The 22794-nt window shown below is 44.9% G+C and overlaps 1 protein-coding gene across 4 annotated transcripts in view; it reads left to right on the top strand.

Moving 5' to 3' along the window:
* tncb (tenascin Cb) overlaps nt 1-22794 on the top strand; it is a 108628-nt gene that overhangs the window by 52680 nt on the left and 33154 nt on the right. For 3 of the 4 annotated variants that reach the window (XM_071402687.1, XM_071402686.1, XM_071402684.1), the window contains exons 1-5: nt 3531-3971; nt 17297-17880; nt 18229-19449; nt 20598-20861; nt 21542-21657. In XM_071402687.1, coding sequence (XP_071258788.1) covers nt 17394-17880; nt 18229-19449; nt 20598-20861; nt 21542-21657 — 2088 coding nt within the window. In that variant the 5' untranslated portion in view covers nt 3531-3971; nt 17297-17393. Of the gene's footprint in view, nt 1-3530; nt 3972-17296; nt 17881-18228; nt 19450-20597; nt 20862-21541; nt 21658-22794 lie in introns of those variants that run through there. The other variant, XM_071402685.1, reaches the window with a different exon arrangement.

The following is a 22794-nucleotide window of genomic DNA, read 5'->3' as shown; positions in this document are numbered from 1 at the left end:
CAAAAGGTGGGAGGTCCTTGCTTACTGGGGTCACACAGAGGCTGTAAACTCACAAGGTGCTGTCATTGTGTTGGGAAATGTACAGGCGTTTTACAAGGCTGATCACAACTAAGTGTGTGTGCGCTTGTGTGGTCCACAGCATCAGACTTCCAGGATTCATTTTTCACACGTAAGAATGCTCATGAATAAGTATTGTCTAATTGGTTCCATTTGTATATTTCCGTCATTTCTGCAATATTTGGTTTGCCAAATGTTCATCGTTTATAGAGATTGAAGAACCATAGAACACTGAAAGGGGAATAAAGGATCCTCTGTCCTCTAGCTCACAGTGTGGCCCTGCTTGAGCCTATCCTGGGGCCATGTCTCTTCCCTCTCTGGGTTATGAATTATGGATTCCTTCTAATAGGCTGTTTCTCCCTTGTTTAACTTACTGCAGCCACAGGCTTATTGTGCTGATGTCTGATTTTAATGGCACACTCACTTCACCCAAGCTGAGCACTCTCCACTTACAGATCCACTAGCACATCCCTTGCCTCCCAATGCTGTGTTATTGTCTCACTACTGCATTAAGCAGCATGGGTTCCTGTTAGACTGGAGGATCTACAGGACTTCTCCGCTCCTTGCTGCTCTTGCTACTGTCCAAGTTGACCTTCCCTGAGGATTTAACCCACACCATGCCAGCTAGCGGCTAGTGCATAATAGATGAAGGACAGACATAAGGAGGGAGGCAAAGTGACCAGGCCCCATTATTACCTGGGAATTCAATTTTAATGAGGTAAACAGGTTTCTCCAGGTCATCGGCACCTTCAGTGGGTGGTGTGTCTGCCCCATCAGCTGCCTTATTGCTGCCTGCCTGCCTGCCTCCACTACAGTACCTCACTGCCTTGACACACAGAATTGCTGCAGGGGTTCCATCTTATAATTAGGTCTCACTGTCATTGACAGAAAGTGTCTCACTTCCCGCCGAGTCCTTTTCCTCGCCTTCAAGTCGAGTGCCACCAATTATACAGTGGCAAGAAGACCTTATTAAATATGCTCCAGGCAACCCTTGCCTTAGTTTTTCTTCTCACTCTCGCCAGATTATGTTTTCTGTCAGCTAACATTAGACTGAAGGCTAGCTAGCTGCTCCACCACAAATGAGTGACTAGAGCGCTGTGTTGATTTCATTCTAATTTGCTGCTTAGAAATGAGAAACAATTCCTTTGGCTGGCTTGTGTACTAGCAAGTTATTCAATGTCGATCTGGAGAGAGATGTACTAGCTGGCCATTTTCATGCTGTGGTCATGGCTAAAAGGGATCCAGCTTTTGTCAAATGAACGTCAGATTTCACTTTTAGCATAGCAGGATAGGAGAATTGACGTAGCAGGTTAGGAGAATCAACGTTAGCAGGTTAGGAGAACTAACGTAGCAGGTTAGGAGAATTAACGTACCAAGTTCGGAGAATTAGCGTAGCAGGTTCGGGGGAATTAACGTAGCAGGTTTGGAGAATTAATGTAGCAGTGATAAACATCAGACATGTACAGTACATTTAAATGCCAATCTAAATCAGAACATCCTTCTGCAAAAAAAATGTGTCTCCCTTGAGCCAGTGTCTGGTTCCGGATAGCTACGAGAATGGATGACAGGGAAGGATACGCTCTCACACACACACACGTCAGCAGGGAAATCAAACTCTGCTCCATGCATTTTGTGAAAAGTCAGTAGACAGAGGTAGGAGTAGAAGCATGACAAACAGGGAGTAGTCAAGCTCCCACTGCAATTCCCTGTGAATCTTCCCTCTCCTCCCTGACTGCGCTGCGGTGAACGAGAGAGAGAAGTGGAGTGCGACAGGAAGGTGAGAAGAGGAACAGATGGAGAGTCGCAGTACGTGTTCCACAGGAACGTAGGGTCTCTCTGCGTGTACAGACATACTCATTTAAAACAGGTGCTATACTTAGACATGGCTCCACAGCCTCTTTTCATCCTATAGTTAATGATGGCGTTGATTATAACCTAAGCACTGATTGTTAACACAACTAGAAATCTATAGACTAGATCCTCTTTCCCTTTTACCCTCAGGGGAGCCAAAGCAAAATTAATCAGGCCACTCGAGTCATGGAATATGCTTTATTACCCAACGGCCAAGCTACAGTATGTGCCATTGTGTTTTGTATGGGTTTAGGGGGATATTTTCTATCTGACTGGTCACTGGCTCTCAATAACACGGAGGGGATCATGTCCCCTGCTGAGAAAACCTCTCTCTCTGTCTCCCCTCACCACACACCGCTACGTCCCTTGCCTCACACACCAGGCATACTTATCACTGCCTATGCATCCCAAACTGCACCCTATTCCCTATATAGTGCACTTCTTTTGAACAGAGACACATGGGCCCTGCTCAAAAGTAGTGCACTATTAAGGTAATAGGGTGCCGTTTGGGACACACCCTGTGTTATTCAGCCATAGAGAGGAAGGAAGACATGGAAAGTGTTTCCATTTTCAGATTGTTTTATACAGAGAACATCCAGAGACTGGCACCATTAGAATATGCCACATTTTGACAAGGTTTTTCTGTCACAGCAGCTCTATTTCATGATATATTGAGGAGAAGAAAGCTAATGGGGGTTGATAAAAACGTTTGTCAAAGGGTTTCTTGAAACGTTCCACAAGGTAAGCCCCCCCCCCCATGCACCACGACCATCATCAGCACCATAGCCTTTGTAGCCCCCGATTAGTCTGCAGGCCGGGTCACTCCATTCTCCATGCTGGATAATCTGGCTCTTCTGAAATATCTTTGATGCCCTTCCCCTTTTGAAGTCCCTGGGAATTAGGGGACACTGCCTGGGAGCAGTATGGCTTTGGCTCTGGCTGGGTCCTGCCTCGTCCTCGTTGGTTGTTCCTGTGTTTATTTGAAGTGGGGCTGTCTGTTTACACTAAATGCTCAGTGCAGCACAGCTCACGGCTGGTAATTGCTACCAGCATCCACTGGGTTCTGCTCTACCGGCGTACTTGTAGTGGATCCTAAAGAGGGAAGTGTTACATTCACCCCAGACCTGGGTGTAGACCAGAGGGATGGAGGTCCCTGTGGGTCCTGGTCAAAAGCAGTGCACTATAAAGGGAATAGGGTGGCATTTGGTACGCAGGCCGTATCTAAACACGCACTAATCAAGGGCTGTGTGGTTGGTGGAGCGCTGTAGGGAGAGCAGGCTCGCTCTGTTCTGTATGATGTCATGTATGAGGTTTCAGTCTCCTGGTATACTTGGGGAAGGTAGTCGATGAGAAGGGATAGGAGGACAAAGATCTGATTGGCATCATCATAATCATCATTACCATCATTACCATCACCACCACCATTATTATCATCATCATAAAGCAGAGGCAGTCACTAGCTGCTTTTCTCTTTTATATTCAAGTCTAAAATTGTATATTAATGTGGCCCTGCATTCACTCATTTTTTTCTCATTGGCTGCTTTACTTTGTGGCTAATATGCCCCCCCCCCCTCCCCCCGTCTACTTCGTCTACTCCGTCCCTTTCTCTTTCTCCCTCTCTGTACTGTGAGCGAGCAGGAGCCAGCCTTGAGGCATCCCATTTCAACTCCTCAGCTTCCAGTAAGAGGGGTGGGGGGGTATTTAAGAGCGCTAGGTAGGAGTGGGGTCTGACCGCAGAGTCTACTGTTTAAGAGAAAGGGAATTCTCCCTCCGTCTCTCTTTCACTCAGTCCCTAGATCTCCTGGCTGCTCTCTCTCTCTCTTCCTAGATCTCCTGGCTGCTCTCTCTCTCTCTTTCTCCCCTCTCACTGGCTACAGCATCAGCAGGCTGGCTCTCTAGGTGGCAGGAATAGAGTGACTGAGAGAAAGAGAGGAAAATGACATAACTGTCATTGATTTAGAAGGCAAAGACACAGACCCACAAGAACATTTGTTTTATTTGAGCCCAACTCTCTACTACATTGATTTAGCTCCAGTGGAGAGATTCTGTGAATTCAGTAGAAGGTAAGCTGCTCCTGTCTTTACCTGTCTGCAACACTTTGATGCTCTGTTTGAAATAGAATGAATGCTGATGTCTAGATGTTGTGTAATCAGATCATTTAAGGCTATTGTTAGTGTGACTGTGACTGTGGATTTGTATTAATATTATCAAATTGGAAAATACTATCAATTTAATGATTTTGGTTTCTAAGTCTTCACAGGAAATGATGTATTTATTGCAAAATATGTAGATATCAATGTATAGATACATCAGAGAAATTGCTGTTTATTGTCATAACATATTTTGAAATAGTAAACTGTGGATTGTAATTAGATTGATTTCATCAATCGAAGTGGGATCTTTTATTGCTTACCTTCATTGTTATTTAACAAGCAGACACTTCTGAGACCGGCAAGGTTTTGTTCCATAATTACTGACAGTAAATTGACTGTACATGTTCAAAGGTGCCCATTACAGTTTATGAAGGATGTTGTTCACCACATTTTTGACATGCTTCTACTATTTAGCTCTTACCTAATCTCCTCCACCATCCGGCTCTCTCTCTTTAGAGCCTGAGGATGAGGTTAGCTCTTACCTGAACAGAGGAAAATGTGTAAATTAAGGGATCCAAGACATCAGCTAACTACTGAATAATTCTGCAAGGTGTTGTGTTCAGTGGCGGTCGGCTCGGGTTGTGTTAGGAGTACAGATAGGGGGGTATGGTTGTTTCCGTGGGTGCTGCCTGCTGCAGCCTGCCAGATCTGAGTCTGTCCAGCCCTCTGTAAATCTACTAAATGTGTGCCAGCAGACAGCGGGCTTCTGTAGCCCGGAAGACAGACAGATGCTGTGCATTAGAGTTGCTCTCTGTACTCTCGCCCTGTTCTCTCTACTCTCTCTGCTCTCTCTGCTCTCTCTGCTCTCTCTGCTCTCTCTGCTCTCTCTACTCTTTCTCCTTTCTCCAGGTTCTCTCACTGTACGGTCGGTACGCAGTACAAGCTGGCAGCTCCGCCGACTCCCTCCCTCTAGCCTATAGCAATGTACTGCTCACGCTGTTCAGCGCGTGTGTGTGTGTGTGTGCACGTGGTCCTCACTCCTCACAGATGTCATATATCAGCACGCTCAGAGAGAGAAATTAGGGATGTAAGGAGCTTATTGGGGGGTTTGTCGATAACGTCCCACAAAGAGATTACACCCCTGTGACTGTGATGACTGAGAGTGGAGGAGAGGATGGGTATGGGGTTGTGTTTGTGTGTGTGTGCGTGCGTGTGTGTGTGTGTACGCTGTGTGTGGAGATATTTGTGTGGTGTGCTCTGTGTATTTTGGGGCGCTGTGTGTGTGTGTGTGTGTGTATGTATGGAGATGTGGGTTGCAGTGAAGGACGAGACCCCCAGGATACCAGGGTTGTGTCTGTTGGATGGTAATTGCGACATTAGGGGGAGATACAATGTAATACTTACACCTCATCTAATCTTTTAAACATTGCTGGGTAAATAACGCTTGAAGCAGGCTCAACCCATGCAACACAACGATATTCAGTACCTAATTGGCCGATATTGAACTTTTCCCACACACGATTCCAATGCTTGTGGGATTATTTTTGACATGAGTTATCTTGGTTTATTTGTGTGGGTTTCATTCTATCGCCGTGAGCTAAGACATATGACACTTTAATGTAGGTTTTCCTCTGTCAACCACTTTATCATATACTTGACGTGTGTACAGCCAGTGTCAGATCGGTCGTGTTTTAGTGCCGACTGCTTGCCTTCGGTGGTTGCTCAGGCTTGGGGTTTGAATGTTTTATGACGCTATTGCTATGTGCAGAGGGAGGATCCATTGACAGTGACACCCAGTGCCAGAGATGAGTGGGGAAATGTCCTTTGTTTGGACAGGTGTATTCTCTAACACCCCACGCTTCATAATCGACGCACTTGGAGATGTTAACTGTTTTTACATGTTCACCCACTTAGCTCCTCTGGTGGTGATTGTGGTATTCATAATGACCTGAAGAGGTGTGTCTGTACATGCTCATGAGGAGAGGGAAGGATAGCAAATGAGTTGAGTTTGGATGAGTCTCAGGACCAAATGGGGATTTTTTTTGCTGGACTAAACAACTGCAATCTCTATTTTAAACCCCCCCCGTCCCCCTCCCCCCAGTGCCTCGCTCTCTATTTCTCTTTCTCTCGCTCCCTCTCTCCCTGTCTCTCTTCCGTCTCTCTCTCGCCCTCTGTGTCTCTTTGCACAGTCATTGCTCTCACTGTGACTGTATGACATAATTACATTTCTGCATATGTCTCATTGATTGAATTTAATGATGTTAAGTAATTACTAGATAATGACCTGCTGCGGTTCATTTCGACTATTCCAGGTTGGTAAATGTGTGTTTGTATTTCTGATAAGGAAGTTGTGCATATCACCTTGTATATCCCAGCCGCTGGCAGTAGGGCATGTCTGTCTGCCAGATGTTAGCCTACCTACAACACAGAGATTTAATCAGATCCCAGTACCTTGGAACACAAAGCCCACAATGTGGAGCTTGACTGCAAGACCAAAACCTTTCTGGAGTGAAGAAGTAACTGTTTGTGCTTGTAGTAGTTTGAGTTCCTGTGACTCATGAAATCCCACCATTGACAATGAATGAATACCATCAATCTATCTCTTTGAGAGGACCTATTTGCTTCATGTACACACGGACTAAGCCTTCAATCCAGTAAATTGACCTCTGTAGTATCATGCTTTGTATTTGTGCTTTGTTCTCATGTTATATTTGCTGAACACATTTGAGAGTGACACATACGCATGTGTTAAGCCTTATAAAAGGCCTCTTTCCTATGTCACTCCCAGAATTGGCCCCTGATGGTTACGACCCCTCTGAGACAAAAAGCTCCCGACAGATTAGTCATCACCACGGGAACAAAGACACAAAGATTCTCTCAAAAGAATCCAATGTCTTAAAGTGCAGAAATCCCAGATGGTTTTTAATGCTCCTCTGATGCTAATGTGTGAGCTGAGTGGAGGGGAAGCACTGGCAGCCGGTTTGTGCGTCCCACATGACACCCTATTCCCTAAATAGTGCACTACTGTTGACCAGAGCCCTGGGACACAGCCTGTCTGTGTTCCGGGGCCTCTGTGTTACCAACATAGTCGCTGCATTGGAGGCGTCCAAGAGATGAACACGTGGCTAATAACACGGCTGTGACTCTTTGCCTTCACCAGTGACCCCACATATTGGAATGCACCCACCATAGCATAATGTTCCCGGGGTGGGGTTATACAGCTCATACAAGTGTGTGAATGGATGGTAGTACTTCCCCATTAGGACACGCGACACACTTTCAGCCCTTATCGACATGCAGACAAGGACAAACAGATGTCCTCATATCACAGCCAACATTCCTGCCTTGATTTCCGAGTGGGAAAACCTCTCCTTCCTGTTAGAGAAAAGGGTTGGAGAAAGTCATAAAACCTCTCAATGCTGTGAAGAATCTGCCTCTTTTCAGACCTGAAAAGATAGTCTACAGTACTTTGGATGTCCTTGAATAACCTGAACATCCCTTCCATTAATTTGCAAGTGAATGAAGAGGGCATCATGGAAATGCACAACATTTGTATTACTCTATACCTTTTCATCAAGTTGTCTGCTGTACATTGTTAACACATTTGCCATATTGGAAATACTGGACTGCTGCCAGTGCAGCTTACGAGGGAGGAACTAGGACCAAGGACAGAGGAAGCTGTCCTCTCCTCTGTCTGAGAGCAGCACCACGAGACGCTCCCCAGACGACATGGTGCTCCCTCTCCAGGAAAAGGAATTCTCTGTCCACAGTTGATAGATAGTTTCCTCTCCCAAGTAAACATGAACACCCAGATTGTTCCTGCCTTGTGCCTACCACAGACCAGGAAGTAGAAAGTTATTGGTCTATAAAGCCACTAAAGAGCCGAGCTGAGGTATTTTCTGTCTTCATGTCTGTGAAGGAATTGGATCATGCTGCCCGATTTTTTCCCCCTTCACTCTGATCCTAGTGTCACTTTTGTATGTGTAGGCAATTAAGTAAAAAATCACTCTCTAGAGGTAACTAATATGAAACCCACACAGCTCCTAGGTCTCTTGTTATAGTACTGCAATCAGATCTCAGTCGAGTTCGTCTTGCAGCTAGATTTGGTGACCTGAGACGGAAGGTGTCGGTTACTTGGAAAGTTTATCAGCCAGCCTCAATAAGATACCTTTTCACCACATTACGACATAGTTGGAATACAGTTCAACACAAGCAGATTTGTATTGTAATTGTTCAAACTAAGGGAAAGGAAGTGGGATGAATGAACGGAGGGTTAGGTTGTTAAGACCGTCTAGAAGAATGAGTGATTAGATGTTCTGTAAAGGCAGCAGATGAGGTTAGACTAATAAACAGGAGGTCACCAGTCCTTAACATGTAAAAAAGAGCTCATGAACAATGACTAGTATCTATCCTCTCCAGCTGGACTGGGCTATAAGAGCAGCGTGAGACAGACCTACTGTACGTTGGGCCATGCAGCAGTAAAGAATATTGATGGGCTCACTGTCCAGAGATGAGCGAAATCTTGACATCATAAAATGGAATTGAATCTTCAGTTATCTGCCAAGGCATTCCCCTCCCATGTGCATTCACAGTATCATACTTTGTCTTTGTATCTCAATGTCAGATTTGGAAATGGCTTTTCTGTTAAATAAATGTGTGTTTATTTTTGTAACAGTCAGATAAGGTAGGAGGGCTCCAGAGCAACCTTGTGGTTCCGTCAGGGTGATACTGTTCACCCTTGGCAAAGTGATCTCACTGCAGTGTATTGGCTTCGTCCCAAATGGCACCCTATTCCCTATATAGTGCAGTGCTTTTGACCGGGCCCCATAGGGCTCTAGTCAAAGTAGTGGACTATATAGGGAATCGGGTGCCATTTGGGACGTAGCATAGTGCTGCGAGATAAGTGTTTGTGCTGGTATCACAGTCCTCCACCCCCGGCCTGTCTTATCAGACGTGAACACACCAACCCCCCACTCCCGCGCTATGTGTGCCATCAGATACACCAGGGTCATGGAGGACCAATAACATGGGCCTTAATTTATATGAAACCAAACCAATTCATCTAAAATAAAGAAAAAAAAGACTATATTTCGATTTCATTTTCATTTTGTGTAATTTTATGCTTTTCCCATAAGAGGGAAATTGATAAGCTATATGCCAAGAGGGGAAGTAATCAAAACATTGCAACACATAATTGATTTCATATTCTCGCTTCTTGGAGTGTTTTCCCCTTACTTTTGAAAGCCAGCATATTAAAAGAGAGTCGCCTACAATTTTAAGTTTCTTAAAGTTAATCTTGTGGGATTTAATTGCATTTCTGCAATTATTCAACTAAAGTTGTCACCATGTAAATTTACACAGTAGGGAAATACTGTGACTTGTCCAACAGCCAGACATGATAACCAGCCAAGGTCAGTTTCAGTGTTGTGACCCACCAGGCCTTTCATCTGTACAAATGGAAGTGTATTTTGTGTGTTTATTATGACTGCTCAAAACAATCCAATCAGCGAACCCAAACCTGACCTGCCACGACCGACTGCCCTTTGAAGGGTGTCCAGGCCAGACAAAATAAATGGCTAAGGGGCGTCGGCGTCCAGTCGTCCACTAGCAGACTAGACTAAGAGGACTTGTTTGGAGGCAGTGGACTGTGTTACAGTGTGCGTCCCAAATGGCACCCTATTCCCTATGTAGTACACTACTTTTGACCAACTCCAATAGGGCTCTGTTTAAAACTAGAGCACCATATAGGGAATTAGGTGCCATTTGAGGCTCCTATAGGGTTGTAGGTCATGAGCACAGTCAGTCCCATCAGTTAGCCTCATCCCTCTAAGGCAAGGGGGGGGCAAAGTACGACACTTTAATCCAGCACGCAATACATTTACAAAAAAAGAATAATAAAAAAAAATGATAACCTTTTTCTCCCAATTTCATGGTAACCAATTGGTAGTTATAGTCTTGTCCCATCGCTGCAACTCCCGTACGGACTCGGGAGAGGCGGTCGAGAGCCGTGCGTCCTCCGAAAAACAACCCAGCCAAGCCGCACTGGTTTTTGACACAATGCCCACTTAACCCGGAAGCCAACTGCACCAATGTGTCGGAAGAAACATTGTACACCTGGCAACCATGTCAGCGAGGCCCCGGCAAATTGATTTTAACAAACAAATTGGTCCCCCAAAAAATGCGTCCCTCCGTTGAATTTCAAAATCCCGATGTGGCCCTCGAGTGAAAAGGTTTGCCCAGCCCTGCTCTACAGTATGCGGTGCCTTCCTCCCCTCCCTTTGGACAGATAAGATGAGATTGATTGACTGCTTCATCTGCTGTGTTATCAAATATGAATTCCTGGGGCATCCTCAACCCTGTGCCACATCAGCACAGGTCGTGCACTGTATGATAGGTTGAGACAGAGAGGACAGTCTTCCAATGTTGCAAAGGTGATAACTTTAAAAAAACCTTTTGAGGAGCAGCAACAACGCAACAGAGGGCTGAAGTTTACAATCGATCCCATGTCTCTCTCTTTGCAGTCAATCCATGTTATGAGTTGTCCTGGAAATACATTTTTGTGTTTGATGATTATAACTCACAGCCATAGTGCTGTCCTCAGCTACTTGTGTTAATATTGCCAAAGCAACAATGTATACAATATACATTGTAATACAATTAAAACAATGACAAATAATAATATAGAATGGCAGTAAATAATAATACAAAATTAAATATAAAAATAGTAACAATAAAATGGTAACAGTCAATAGTCGAATGTAATGTATGGTGTAATGCACCACTACCACCACCACCATCATTAAACTGCTATCATTACCATTACCACCCATACCATTACTATTTGGAATGATAAACAACAATAATAATACTAATAACAATAACAGTAATAACAATAACAGTCATAATAAATAAGTTACTGCTTACTATGCAGATGTTATTATTCAGTGTCTCTCAGGCTATGGCAGGCAAATACATATTTGGCTGCAAGAGGAGCCATTGCTCCTTCGCCCATGAGTATTTTTAGTTTTTCCTCTGGGTTTAATAAGTTAAAATTTGGAATAAATGTAGTCATTTCTGTGAATAATGAATCTCTTGGTGAGGAATATTTATCACAGTAAAGGAGAAAGTGCATCTCTGTTTCTACCTCCCCTGTCGTGCAGTGACCACATACACGCTCCTCTTTGGGTAGCCATGTCTTTTTATGTCTGCCGGTTTCTATTGCCAATCGGTGGTCACTCAGCCTGTACTTGGTAAGAATCTGTCTCTGCTTCGTATCTCTGACAGAGTAGAGATATTCAGCCAATTCATATTCTCTGTTTAGGGTCAGATAGCAATTTAGTCGGCTTTGGGATTTTGTTTCGTTTTTCCAATGTTGTAAATATGAGTCCTTTGATTGGTTCATGATTTTGTTTATTGTATTTATTGTATTGTATATATTCTCTCTCTCTCTCTCTCTCTCTCTCTCTCTCTCTCTCTCTCTCTCTCTCTCTCTCACTCTCTCTATTTCTCTCTCTCTCTCTCTCTCTCTCTGATTGTGACCTTGGTGGGGATTGAAACAAATCAATACTTTAACTGCTCGCGAAGAGGACATAAGTAGAACCCCTTTCAACTTGCAGGCGTTTGATTATGATTTATGTGCATATAAATCATTTCAATATCAGCCAGTGGGACCCCGCCTTATTGAGGAGCTTCTCTTCAGAGATGAATCTTGACATGTGATGAGAGAGTTACTTATTAGCCGATTTATTTTTGGCTTTGCAATGAATGGATGCTCTTAGTTTGGTATGTTTTATTTTTGTTTGACGGAGCAACATTTCCTGGTCATTGAGCCTGGTCCATCCACCCAGACATTTTGTATGGCGTCTCTCAAGGTGAAAAGATCCTCCAGACAATAACTTTTCATTCATCTCCTCACGAGCGACCCAGATTAAAGAAGAGTGTGTGGCAAAGAAGGAAAGCTCGTTGTTGTCATGGGTGACCTACAAAACTAGGGCAAGCTTGATGACTTCTACAGAAATGAAAAGAAAAGCATGCTTTTCCACATTCCCCTGTTTAACATACTGGGGATGTACAGTCTGGGGAGTTGGTCGGTTGAAGAAGTCATTGAATATTTACAGTTTTTACACATCAAGTGGGCCAATCTGCTTCAATATTCAGTTTGTTTGTTGTGGAGTTTATCTTACTGATACTAGACAGTAGTACGCTCCAGCCATGCGAAGGCTTCCCTTATACTCCATCCCACAGGCATATCTTCTATTTATCATTAGCAAACTATCATGATCTGTATTAGCTTGCATTTAAGTCATAAAACACGTGCCTGCTGTGCAGAATGATCGTTGCCTTCCTTCCTGCTCTATCGATAGTCATCATTTTTCACCAAACGGGCTACACAGTGACAGCCTGCACTGTGCATGGTGAACAGTGGTGTTTGCTAGTGATTTATCTTGGCTGCACCATATGGCACAGTGGGTATTAGTAAAGGTAGACTACAGTGATGATTAAGTTTGCCAGCATGGGGGCCAGGCTGGGCTGAGTTTGAAAGAAATCCTGGCTTCTGCATGTGACGTCTGAAATCCTTGAAGGGCTGAAAGCTCCCTCTCATCAATCTCGAAGTGCTCCTCCAGAACCAATTGAATTCAAAACTTCCAGTGTCTGCAGGGCCGGCCCTGGGCATATACGACATAGGATATATATTTTTTTGGAACTCAGTCAGGGTCTCAACTTACTTTCTCTCTGCCCCATGGCAAAACGAGAGTAGAATTGCATGAAATTAGTTTTAAGATTGCTAAATGTTATGTCCGTCCCATAGGGGGGGGGGGGCTCCCAACCAAATCTCGCCTAGGGCCCCCAAAAAGCTAGGGCCGGCCCTGAGTGTCTGAAAGATGGGAGAAGGAAAGAAAAAAAGACATGGTACCACTGGAAAACCAATCATTGACAAAATATTTCTGTGTTTATTCCCCCTGAAACTAGAGGTGAACGTGAGAAATGGTAGCAGCGATGCTAAGCGATTGAACATTTACAGCGCAAATCTTAACACAAGTCAAAACTTGAGCCTATTCCCTATATAGTGCACTTCTTTTGACCTGAGGCCCTGGTCAAAAGTAATGCACTATAAAGGGAATAGAGTGCCATTTGGAATGAAATCAAATATTGGTATACACCACTGTAGCTTATATGGATTTAAATGGGCTGTAGAAGTGTCCGGGTTTTCCCTCTTGCTAACTCCCTATATTCCACCCTGATCCTCTTCCTTCTGCTTTGTGTTAAATAAGTGCATTCACTTGATTTACTGAAGGATTAAGATCCTCCAAGACTCCAAATGCAACACACAGCGGAGAGACGAAAGGAGTATTTATCAGAGAAAGAAAGAACATTTGGTACTGTAATGGTAAGGGGGGATCTTCGCTTGCATTGTTTGGAGTCGGATAACACAGTGCCATGGTCTTTACATGACACTACTGAGAAAGTCAGGAAGGTAGAGTATGGGAGGGAGATGTACCGAACCTACCCGTTTCCATCACAGCTGTCGTGATACATTTTTATACGGTATGATTCTACTCGGATGAAAACTGTGGATGGAAACGTGGTTTATATAGAGGAAATAACACCACTTTACCAACAGAGTAGGCTTTAATCTCTGCAGGGTCTCAATTCTGTCTCACACAGTCTCTTCTTTTCCATACAAAATGAAGAAGAATGCTTATTGAATTCACACCCACATGGTAAAACTGTTCATCAGTTTGATATTGATTTCTAGATTCTCGTAATGTAGATTTTGTGCAGGATCATCCTGATTTGATCAATCAAAATCATGTCAATTTAGTTAGCACTATCACATTTTCCACTATTTCTTATAACTGTAATCCCCATCACCAATACTGTATGATCAGAGACCAATGCTGACGTCATTGTTTTGAGATTTACTGTATCTCATTCATTTATCTAACCAATCCAAACTTTTGCATATGTTTGTTGGGGGAAAACCTTGTTCTATAATCTCTAACAGGCATTATTGTTGCCTCAGATGAATGGTCAATACAGCAAAGTTTTAAATTAGCATTCGTTTTAAATTAGAGGCTTTTGAAGAAGGGACTTTGTTTGAAACCATTCCCAGCTATCCTCTGTGTGTGGTGGGTATAAAACTGAAGTGTTGCCGGCTCAGTACCACTCATACAATACTGGGCTAATTTAGATCACTTGCACTAAATATGTGTGCCAGCCAGCAGGTTCTTGTTCCCCTGGTAAAATCCCCCACACATTGGCCACATGGCAGCCAACTGGCTTTGTTGCGGTCTGAGAAGCTAACAATAGAGTAAAATAAAAGTGAGAGAATTACAAAGTAGCAGCAGTCAAATTGTGTCAAGTCCGAGTGAGTGTGCCAGCGACCAGCTGCATTAGCATAGTGCCATGGCCACAGGGGTCTGCTGACGTAAGTCCAGGAGGGGAGGCTGTTTTCTCTGTTCCCATGGTGGAAAAAAGGCTAGAATTGTCTGGTGTATTTAAATGATCATCTAATAATAACCTTTGCAGCATATCAAATTACGGTTGCAAGTAGTTGATATATTAGACTACTGTCTATAGATATTTGAGAAATACAAGTTTGGTTCCTTTCCACTTATTTCGCCAAAGCCACAGATTCGCTAAATAATGCCTCACACAAAGACTAGTTTGCTCTCTCAGAGAGGGTTGGTTCCCTAAGTGTTCCATGTGGAGAGAAGCCAGCCAGCCTCCAAAGTGAGAAAGCCAACCATCCGCCCAGAACTAAAACCCTAGCAGCAACTCAAAGCAATTTTCTGACTATTTTGTTGATTTAATCCCTGGTTTGCGATGCTCAGGCACAGCGGAGCAAGTGTGTGTGTGTGTGTGTGTGTGTGTGTGTGTGTGTGTGTGTGTGTGTGTGTGTGTGTGTGTGTGTGTGTGTGTGTGTGTGTGTGTGTGTGTGTGTGTGTGTGTGTGTGTGTGTGTGTGTGTGTGTGTGTGTGTGTGTGTGTGTGTGTGTGTGTGTGTGTGTGTGTGTGTGTGTGTGTGTGTGTGTGTGCCTGCCTGCCTGCGTGTGTGTGTGCCTGCGTGTGTGTGTGTGCCTGCGTGTATGCGGGTATGCCTGTGAGGTGGGGGGTAGCTTTTTCGTGCCCCCGAGGGCCCAGATCTCAGCGCTCCCATCAGCAGGCTACATTACTGCTCTTACTGTGCGTCCATCACGGAGGCACTCATCCCTGTCTGTCTAATCAGGGGCTGGCTGCTGAAGCTGAGATCAGCCGTGGGATCCCATTCGCTCTATCCCTGGGACTGGAGCTCATCTGTCAGACAGCCTAATCACACGTCAGCGCAGGTTCAGGAGACTGAGCAGAGAGCAGAGAGCAGCAGAGCAGCGGCTCCTCACATCACAGGAGCTACTGCTCATGACCTCCCTGTGCCAGTGGCTGTCCTGGCTGTCAGGCTCCCGCTCTCTGTGTGTAGAGAAGATTTATGATTCGCTGCACACCGTTAGTATATTCTGTGTCACTCTGACCCTGTCTGCGGCAAGGCGGTAACCCCCTTTTCATCACCCCACGATAATGGAACTCCCGCCATTATATATCCATGGCTGAGTCCCAAAGGCCACCCTATTCCCTATACAGTGCACTACTTTTGACCAGGTCAGAAGAAGTGCACTATATAGGGAATAGAGTGCCCTTTGGGACGTACCCGTACGGAACATGTCTAGGGGCTCATGTCTAGTTAATGTTGAATTGGTGTTGAGTCGCAACAATGGTCTCTTTTTGGAACATATGGAGAACATTTTCTTTTGACTTGCTGAAAGCAATCCTACTTTTTGAGTAACCTGTGTATCTGTTCTTACTGAAGGTGAGAAACACCAAATAGATGAGGTCAGCATTTTGACAAAGTGCAGAAAAGTTACTGTGTAATTAGCTAGGGGGGGAAGACCTCTTTTTTGAAGGCAGGAAATCGTTAAATGTGTATTTACCCTCCCCTTTATACTGACCAATAATGAGAAGGTAAAAAAACGTGTTGAATTGTATGTCACTCTTAACTTACACAAAGTTACTTAATAGTTACTTAATTCCTGATTGTTCAGCATTGTCTTTACATACCCCATCCATATGTCAAGACTTGTTCTTGTGTTGATAAAGAACATGTAATGTATGCGCCACGTTCAAGCTCTGTTGCCCACAGAGGGGCATATTTTCACTAACATGCATTTTTTATGTAACAACAAGATCAAAGGATAGACCACAAGGTTTTACTGCCAGTCTCCAAACCATAACTCAATCTCAGCACATTTCCCAGCAGACCGTTACTCTTAAAAGAAGCAACATGTCTCGGGAGCCTAGAGAAACAGCCCAGTAACTTTTGGTGTGGAAAGAATCATGTTACCAAATTGAACTGAATGTTCATCTGGAGACCATCCCAAATGGCACCCTATTCCCTTTACACTGCACTACTTTCAACCACTACTTTTGACCAGAGCCCAGGGCTAGTCAGTGCACTAAAAGTAGTGCCACTATAAAGGGAATAGGGTGCCATTTGGGATGCAGCCCTGAACACCCGGCCAACCCCGCGCGGTGCGCTGCAGGGCTAGCCGGAACCCTGCAGATGGTCTCCCCCTCACCGTTTTTAATCTGTCAGCTTGGGTTGTGGTCTGGGGCATCGGGAAGGGGAGGGAGAAGGTTAGTTCCATTTTCCCCACTCCCCACATGCAGGTGTTGCCTGCTGTTCATGGCAGCCTGTCATGAGAAACCCGGACAGAGAATAAAATCCCGCAGCACTCAAGGTCACAACTCGCCACCCCTGCAGTAATTGCCCCTGCAGTGTTGGTCCTCAGAGAAAATGTCTGTCTCCTCCACTGTGAGCAGGGGGGTTGAGATGGGGTGCAGGCAGGCAAGGAGATAACTAGGCAGGACAGGCAGACAGACAGACAGGCAGCAACAGGATCATGTATTGGAGGAGGTATTTTGTTAAATGAGACTGTGGAATGTTAATTGTTTTTGGTAGGATACTTTGACATTTCACTGTAGCCACATGGTCTGAAGTGAATCAGGCTGTTGTGTGTTGGTCACTGTCGGATCCATACTGGCTAGTAAGGGCAAACTAGAAATGTCAAGATGAACAATGAGTTTCATAACTTGAGAATTGAGAGTGGGTTGAGATTGTGCATTCAATATTTTATAAATAGATAAAGTAGCAACTGTTCTACAATCTCTCTCCTATTATTTTCCCTACTCTCTCTTACATACAGTTTATCTGAACCTTCTGCTTCGATTCACACGAGGCTTTCTTTTTTCCTTTGATTCTAGGATACAAGGGCATCTTCGCCATCTCACAGATAGAACGACTCCATTCTCCTGACAGATCACGAGCTCTCCCAGCAGGACGTGACAGGACCTGGTCACCATGGTGATGAAAGGCCTGCTCCTAGGCTGTGTGACCGTGACCGTGTTGCTCCAGCTCTCCAGCGCTGGCCTGGTCAAGAAGATCATCCGCCACCGCAGAGAGACCCTGAGAGACCCCTCTGAGAACATGACCCTGCCCCACCCTGACCAGCCAGTGATCTTCAACCACATCTACAACATCAATGTCCCCTCCAGCTCCCTGTGTTCCGTAGATGTGGAGAGCCCCGGAGGAACCGAGATCAAGCCCAAACGAAGTCCAGTCCAGTCGAACATGCAGACCACAGAGCACCTGGAGCACACGGTGGACGGGGAGAACCAGATCGTGTTCACCCACCGCATCAACATTCCCAAGCAGGCGTGCGGCTGTGACAACCACATGCACGACATGAAGGACATCCTGAGCAGGTTGGAGATGCTGGAGTCTGAGCTGTCCAGCCTCAGAGAACAGTGTGGCAGTGGAACCAGCTGCTGTGGAGCTCAGATTACAGGTACAGTATAGTACAGTCGGTCTACAGACACTCTAGGCCAGTGTTTCCCTATCTTGGTCCTGACACACCTGATTCAACGAAAGGTTTTGATAATGAGTTGATTAATTGAATAACGTATGTTAGTGCTATGACAAAAACAAAAGGACCAGGATTTGGAAACACTGCTCTCGGGGCAGTTAGTTGTAGTTTCGACATAGATAACATCTTTAGATTGGTCTTAATTCTTCTAAAGATCAATAACCCCTATTCAGACTTGTCTTTGTCTTTTTGCATAGTATTTGTGATAGAACTTTTACTATTATAATTACCTAAATTGAATTTTGTGTTGCTCCCTCCATGTTTCCTCAGGTGAGGTGGCCACCAAGCCTTACTGTAACGGCCGTGGTAACTTCAGCACTGAGACCTGCAGCTGTGTGTGTGAGCCCGGCTGGAAGGGACCCAACTGCACCGAGCCTGAGTGCCCCAACTTCTGCCAGGACCAGGGGCGCTGCATCGACGGCAAGTGTGTCTGCTTCGAGGGCTTCGATGGAGATGACTGCAGTATGGAGCTGTGTCAGGTGGACTGTGGGGACAACGGGGAGTGCATCGACGCCATGTGTATCTGTGAGGAAGGCTTCACAGGGAACGACTGCTCCCAGACCAACTGCCTGAACAACTGCCTGGGGCGTGGCCGCTGCGTGGACGATGAGTGTGTGTGTGACGAGCCGTGGACGGGCTACGACTGCTCCGAGCTCATCTGTCCCAACGACTGCTACGACCGCGGCCGCTGCATCAACGGAACCTGCTTCTGCGAGGAGGGCTTTACCGGAGTGGACTGTGGGGAGCCTATCTGCCCCAGCAACTGTAACAACCGCGGGGTGTGCGTCAACGGCCAGTGTGTGTGTCACTCCGGCTACAGCGGGGAAGACTGCTCCAAGCTCACCTGCCCCAACGATTGTACTGAGAGAGGCCACTGTTTCAACGGGAGGTGCATCTGCGACCCAGGCTTCGAGGGAGTGGACTGTTCCATTTTGTCCTGCCCAGACAACTGCAGCAACAGAGGCCAGTGTGTCAATGGAGAGTGTGTCTGCAATGCAGGATTCGAGGGCGAGGACTGTTCTGAAATCTCCTGCCCTATGAAGTGTCTGAACCAAGGGAGCTGTGTGAACGGAGAATGTGTGTGCAGTAAAGGCTTCGCGGGGGATGACTGCAGCATCAAGACCTGCCCCAAAGACTGCCTGGGACACGGCGAGTGTGTTGACGGCAAGTGTGTGTGCTTTGTGGGCTTCACAGGCAAAGAATGCAGCGAGCTGACTTGTCCCAACAACTGTCTGAACCGTGGCCACTGTGTCAATGGCCAGTGTGTGTGCAACCAGGGCTTTGCTGGGGAGGACTGCAATGAGAAGACGTGTCCCAATAACTGCCTGGAGAGGGGTTACTGCGTGGACGGGAAGTGTGTGTGCTTCGAGGGATTCCAGGGCCTGGACTGTTCTCTGCTGACCTGTCCAGGAGACTGCGAGGACCAGGGGAAATGTATGAACGGAGTGTGTCTGTGTAACGAAGGCTTCATCGGAGAAGACTGCTCTGAGGGTAAGAGACACAGGCTGCGTCCCAAATGGCACCCTATTCCCTTTATAGTGCACTATGTTCAGGGGTGTAAAATACTTAAGCAAAAATACTTACGTAGTTTTTTTGGGGGATATCTGTACTTTACTTTACTATTTATATTTTTGACAACTTTTTATTTTACTCCACTACATTACTCCATACATTTTCCCTGACACCCAAAAGTACTCGTTACATTTTGAATGCTTAACAGGACAGGAGAATGGTCAAATTCACACACTTATCAAGATAACATCCATGGTCATCCCTACTGCCTCTGATTTGGCAGACTCACTAAACACAAATGCTTAATTTGTAAATTATGTCTGAGTGTTGGAGTGTGCCCAACTATCTGTACATAAAAAATCTACATTAAAAAGGAATATGAAATTATCAATACTTTTACTTTTGATACTTAAGTATATTTTTGAAATTACATTTACTTGTGATACTTAAGTAGATTTAAAATCAAATACTTTTAGACTTTTACTCAAGTAGTATTTTACTGGGTGACTTTCACTTTTATTTGAGTCATTTTCTGTTAAGGTATCTTTACTTTTACTCAAGTATGACAATTGGATACTTTTTCCACCACTGACTATATTTGACTAGGGCCAATACGCTCTGGTAAATAGTAGTGCACTATATAGGAGAAAGAGAGTTCCTTTGGTTGACGAGAGTATTGTTTGATGTGATGTCATTTGTTTATGTTGGCTGATATTTTTAAGGAACATTTCCACAAGATGACATTCATTGAAGTGCTAATGTGTCTGGCCTCACAACATTGTTTATATTCCTTTAAATTAATAATATTGCAGTTTAATGTGGTTGTCGAATGATGACATATGGATTGAAGTTTTCCAAGGCTGTTGGCTTCATCATGGAGAATTGATGATTTGGTTGAAGTTAGGTCATTAGTAGCCGCAAAATAACTCAGATCAGAGAAAAATGTCAAATTATACTGTTGAAGCCCACCCTCTATTGAACTGTAGTTGTGTTGCTGTAAGTTTCATACAAAAAAATATTAACTTAGCCTATCTTGACATTTTAATTTCCCTGCAACAAAAAAACAATTATCACTTCTAAAAAGATGAATATGTCCCCTAACATGTTGTTGTTTTGTGTCTCTCCAGTGTCTCCACCCAAGGACCTGACAGTGCTAGAGGTCACCCAGGAGACAGTGGACCTCTCCTGGGTTAACGAGATGCAGGTGTCAGAGTACCTGGTCACCTATGTGCCAACCGCACTTGGAGGCCTGGAGCTGGACATGCGTGTGCCTGGGGACAAGAAGACTGCCACCATCAGTGAGCTGGAGCCTGGTGTGGAGTACCTGATCAGTGTCTTCGCTGTCCTCAACAACAAGAGGAGTGTCCCTGTCAGTGCCAGGGTGGCAACACGTAAGTCAGGAGTAGCGTAACTTTGACCCAAGATGCTGACCTTGGGTCAGTTTAGCATTTTCCCCACTAATGGTTAAGGTTAGGATTTGGGGAGGGGAAGCCGTTCCTAGATCTGTACCTAGGGTAAAATTCACCCCAGGGCCATAAGACACCTCTACGGTGCCCACATTTGGACATTCTTTGTCTCAGCAGGCACTCATGATAAGGCTGACTAAAGTCTGACTGAGACTGTCCTAATATGGACACCGTACAACCTTAACCTTTGATGCCTGACTGCTATGGGGTAATGCAAAAATGCCATTCATTAAGGGCAGTCAATAAAAATCCAATGTAACTTTTAATATCAACAAATTGATTACAGGGCTAATGCGAAAATCTGTTGCCAATGTAATTTCATTAAATCACTAATTTGTACCTGGGATGGTGCAGTTTTTCAATGTTGCCCTTAATCTACCCGTTATTGGAACCAGCTGGCTGTGAGTCCATGTCTGCGTCTCAATGGCGCCCTATCCCTTATAGTGGACTACCTTGACCAGCGCCCATAGGGCTGGCTCTGGTCTAATCAGTGTACTGTATAGGGAATAGGGTGCCATTTGAGATGTAGCCATGTGCTGTGTGTCCTGAGGGTTAAGTAAACAGAACATCAAATATGGTCTTATTTGTCCGTCTCATCCCCTTAGATCTCCCTGAGCCTGAGGGACTCAAGTTCACATCAGTGAGGGAGACTGCAGTAGAGGTTCAGTGGGACCCTTTGGACATCCCCTTTGATGGCTGGAACCTCATCTTCAGAAACACTGTGAGTTAGCAACAGTGGATCCCTCATCTTCAGAAACACTGCGTTAGCAACAGTGGATCCCTCATCTTCAGAAACACTGCGTTAGCAATAGTGGATCCCTCATCTTCAGAAACACTGCGTTAGCAATAGTGGATCCCTCATCTTCAGAAACACTGTGAGTTAGCAACAGTAGATCCCTCATCTTCAGAAACACTGTGAATTAGCAACAGTGGATCCCTCATCTTCAGAAACACTGTGAGTTAGCAACAGTAGATGCCTCATCTTCAGAAACACCGTGATTTAGCAACAGTAGATCCCTCATCTTCAGAAACACTGTGAATTAGCAACAGTGGATCCCTCATCTTCAGAAACACTGTGAATTAGCAACAGTGGATCCCTCATCTTCAGAAACACTGTGAGTTAGCAACAGTAGATGCCTCATCTTCAAAAACACTGTGAGTTAGCAACAGTAGACCATTCATCTTCAGAAACAGTGTGAGTGGGCAGCACGCCCCTCTCCTGTCTCCCATGGTGCATTGCATGTTGTTAATGGAGCTCTCTCTACCTATTCCACAAGGAGGAGGTTGAGATCTTCAGAAGCCCACAGCCTATCATTATCCCTGTTTCCCTGTGGAAGAAACCATATACGCCCCAAAACAGGACAGACACCCACTCCAAGCTTCAGTAATTGCCCTAGCTATGTGTCTGCGTCCCAAATGGCACATAATTCTCTATATAGTGCACTACTGTTGACCAGAGCCCTATAGGTCTATGGGTCCTGGTCAAAAGTAGTGCACTATATAGGGAATAGGGTGTAGGGTGCCATTTGGGAGGGTGATTATGTGAAACAGGGTTAGTATTTCATGGAAAATAGTTTAGCCGAGACGGTATCCAAAGACTGTTTTCTTAAAGTCTCTAAGTTCAAATGTGACTAAATGTTCTGCGAGGCTTCTATTGACAGCTCTAATGGCCATGTACTGCAGCCATGAGGCACAGAATGATTATTGTTTCTTAAAGCTTTTTTTCTTTTCAAAAGCCTATGAGAAATAGTCCTAGGACATGAAAGCCACAGTTCATTACATTCAGCTCCACACACTCTACTATAGTTCCACCATCACAGACAGGACCCCTGAGTATGATGTGGCTGACCTATTCCCA

This window comes from Salvelinus alpinus, chromosome 5, assembly GCF_045679555.1.
Source record: "Salvelinus alpinus chromosome 5, SLU_Salpinus.1, whole genome shotgun sequence".
Classification (NCBI taxonomy): domain Eukaryota; kingdom Metazoa; phylum Chordata; class Actinopteri; order Salmoniformes; family Salmonidae; genus Salvelinus; species Salvelinus alpinus.
This window is presented reverse-complemented; position numbering and strand designations above follow the sequence as displayed.